The sequence below is a fragment of the Camelus dromedarius genome, chromosome 1, assembly GCF_036321535.1.
Source record: "Camelus dromedarius isolate mCamDro1 chromosome 1, mCamDro1.pat, whole genome shotgun sequence".
NCBI classification, from domain to species: Eukaryota; Metazoa; Chordata; class Mammalia; order Artiodactyla; family Camelidae; genus Camelus; species Camelus dromedarius.
In genome coordinates this window covers 52,899,594-52,902,764 of record NC_087436.1, presented here as the reverse complement: position 1 = coordinate 52,902,764, position 3,171 = coordinate 52,899,594, and the positions used below count along the sequence as shown (strand labels likewise).

Here is a 3,171-nt window from a genome sequence, read left to right as displayed (position 1 = left end):
AACCATTTTCACACAATGTTCAGTAAAGATATTGCTAGCTATGCCAGCAAATATGGTAACTCGGGACTGGTGAAGAAATCCTCTTCTGTAAAACAGTAATAGTATGTCCCCCCAAAATGTTACCACGTATTGAACAACTCAAGTAGCCTTAAAAACAGTGCATTGCACACAGAAAACACTTAGTCTAAACTGAAAGTTCCTTCTGTGGAGGTAGCTATATACAGGACTTCCCTACCTGCCCTCTCCCTTCCTCCCACCTGCCAAGTCCACAACAGTGGTATAGCGTAGTACTGTCACAAAAAGCTAACTGCAGCTAACAAACTGAAACGCTCAAGCTTAACCTAAAAAAAAAAAAACAATCAACTTGTCCCCGATCCAGCTTCTGCTTGAGTTCTAGTTCATTTACACAGTATTAAAAAGAAAAAAAACAAAAAAACTTGGGCCTTTTGACTTAAGATCTTCAGAATGAACAGTTTAAGAAAAGTGCTTAAATTATCACTGGGTACCTATTCATAACAAAGCTGTTCCTATTATAATCAAGCAGATTTAATACATAACTTGTTTGGGATATGACCTTTATTGAGCTTATCCACCGGAGTGGAAATAATGTCTGTACAAAAACCAAATGTTTGTTACTATAACTTCTGCATCACAATTAAAATCCAAACAGTTTTTAAAAAACAGTCAACTCAATCAAAACCCACTACTTCAGAATCAATAGCTTCTTTGAAGCCACAGTAACACTTAAATATGGTTAAGACTCAAATGCAGAAATTTGGTTGGTTGGAAAGCTAATTAAACTTCCAACTTGCTCAAATAGAATTACAAAAAGGCAAAATTGTGTTTTTCACAGAGATACAGTCCACTGGAATCACCAACACTGGACAGCTGTTAGAGTATTTATTTAGAGTCCTGAGATAATAAGGAATCCAGGCATCCTTTAGACAGTCTTCTGTTGTCCTTTCTTCCCAATCAGAGATTTGTGGATGTGTGGAATAACACCTAGAAGGATAAATTAACAGTAGTTTAAAATCAAGACAGCTGAATGTTCTATTTGGAATATGTCTTTAAATGGGAAGCTCACGTGTGCCAAGGAAAAATTCACTAAGTTATATACAGAAATCAAATCTCATCATACAACCATACTACAGATCAGCGAAAATATATTAAGTGTACTCTTCTAGACTAAAAATTACCAGTGGGAATTAAGGCAGCAAAGAATTCTCTAAAGAAATTAAAAATGTCAGTATTTACATACCACCACCAGCAATTGTAGCCTTGATGAGAGAGTCCAATTCTTCATCTCCACGAATAGCAAGTTGCAAGTGACGAGGGGTAATACGCTTTACCTTCAAGTCTTTTGATGCATTTCCTGCCAATTCAAGTACCTAGAAGGCAGAATCTAATCAGTCTCCCTCCAACTTTCCTTAAGATCAAGATGCAGACAATAATTTAACCTTCATGAACGTGTATCTACCAACTGTCATCTCCCCCCACTACTTGAATGGCAAGATATGCAAAAGCAATGAAAGGGGCACGCAATTTTATTTCCTAAAGCAGCAAACTCAAGCTCAATAGGGTCCCATCATGAACACCAGCCCCCTCTAGCGTTGTCAGAAGCTTCTAGCCGCGTTCAGAGCCTGGGAGTTTTCTTGCATCACTTTCCTCCTTCCCTCTCGCCGCCTCCCCCCTCCTCCCCCCCAATCTTTTCCAGATTATAGGCGTACACCCATTTACCTCTGCGGTGAGGTACTCCAGGATGGCTGCGCTGTACACAGCGGCAGTAGCGCCCACACGTCCATGGCTGGTCGTCCTAGATTTCAGATGTCGATGGATACGACCCACCGGGAACTTCATTTTAAGCATACACAAACATAAATGCACAAAGATATTAAAGGCAAAGGTGGTAAAATTACCCGCGCACCAAAGCAAGGGGCACGGACGCTGGTGCAGCAACACGCCCCAGCAAAGACACACGTGATCGCCCCCCCCCGATATTTATTGTATCGGTAAACCAAGTCGCGACACCATCACCCACGCAAAGACGAAACGCTCCTCTAAAGCGATGATAAACAAGAGAGGAAAAGCAAAGAAAAACGCCACGATTCCCAGACTGCACGAGCCGCCACTGACCTGCAAACCGGCTCTCTGCGAGCGGGAAACCGCCTTTGTCTTGGCCTTTCCGGAGTCCTTCCCAGCCTTACCGCCAGCCTGCGGCGCGCACACGCCCGCGAGGGAAGGAGGAACGCAGAATATAGGATTACCAGGGTGACGCGCCCCTCCCCCACCGCGGCGCGGCCCGGGCGCGAGCGCGGCCCCGAGCCCAGCCGGGGTCTCGGGCCCGCCGCGCGGCGCTACGGCGACCCCGCCCGCCCGCCCCCCGCTGCGCGCCCGCCGCGGCCGCGCGCCTCCGTCCGCCCGCCGGCCCCCAGCGACGCTGCGCGCGCCACACAACCGTCGCCGCCCGCCGCGAGATCCGAGGCTGCTCCTCTCGCCACCAACAAAACACCTCCCCCCGCTCTTCCAAATCCTGTCTCCGCGCGTTCCCAACCGTCGCCGCTTCACCCCATCGCCGTGTGTAACGGGTTTTTCTCCCGCTGGCAAAAACCCGCGGAGTCTTCGAGCGCCTCCGCGAAGTTTACCATTTCGAATTCTGCTGAAGCTCAAACAAGCAGGGCAGAGAAAGGACTAGTCAGACACCCAGCGAGAGCCCGCCGCCTACTCCTTCGTCGCACCGCGATTCAAACTGCGCTGTCTCCCGCCTTCCCCGCTCCCTTTATACTGCAGAATGTTCCCTCATCCGGGAACTCGGATTGCTCATCCCACCAATGGCTGCCACCCGCCCTCGGGACGCGTCCTTGAAGCCTCGGCCAATGAGCAAGCGATGCAAAGGGCGGAGGGGCGGGCGCTTCGCAGCTCGAGCTGCTATTGGGGCGTGGGGAAGGAGGTGGGGGAGGGTGGAGGGATGGGAACTGGGAGAAGAAGGGCACGGCGGCGGGAGGGAAGAAACACAGCGAGCTACGCTGCGGGAGTTAGGGGACCCGCCGCCTGTGGTCACGTGTCCGAGAGGAGGAGCTGAGAGGCTCAGGGGAGGGGCACTCAGTAGCGCCCCGCCATCCCCCGGCCCCCTTCGTCTCTTAGCCTGGTTCCGTAGACCACGTGAAATCTCCG

At 49.9% G+C, this 3,171-nt stretch overlaps 1 protein-coding gene across 1 annotated transcript; it reads right to left on the bottom strand.

Moving 5' to 3' along the window:
• Positions 1-558: 558 nt before the first annotated feature.
• On the bottom strand, positions 559-2,825 carry LOC105089551 (histone H2A.Z). The gene is made up of 5 exons (XM_010980625.3): positions 2,643-2,825; positions 2,134-2,211; positions 1,738-1,851; positions 1,259-1,388; positions 559-1,002 (listed from the first exon to the last, which is right to left on the bottom strand). Exons 1-5 carry the CDS (start codon positions 2,643-2,645, stop codon positions 941-943), a joined length of 387 nt encoding a protein of 128 aa, XP_010978927.1. The 5' UTR covers positions 2,646-2,825; the 3' UTR covers positions 559-940.
• Positions 2,826-3,171: the final 346 nt, after the last annotated feature.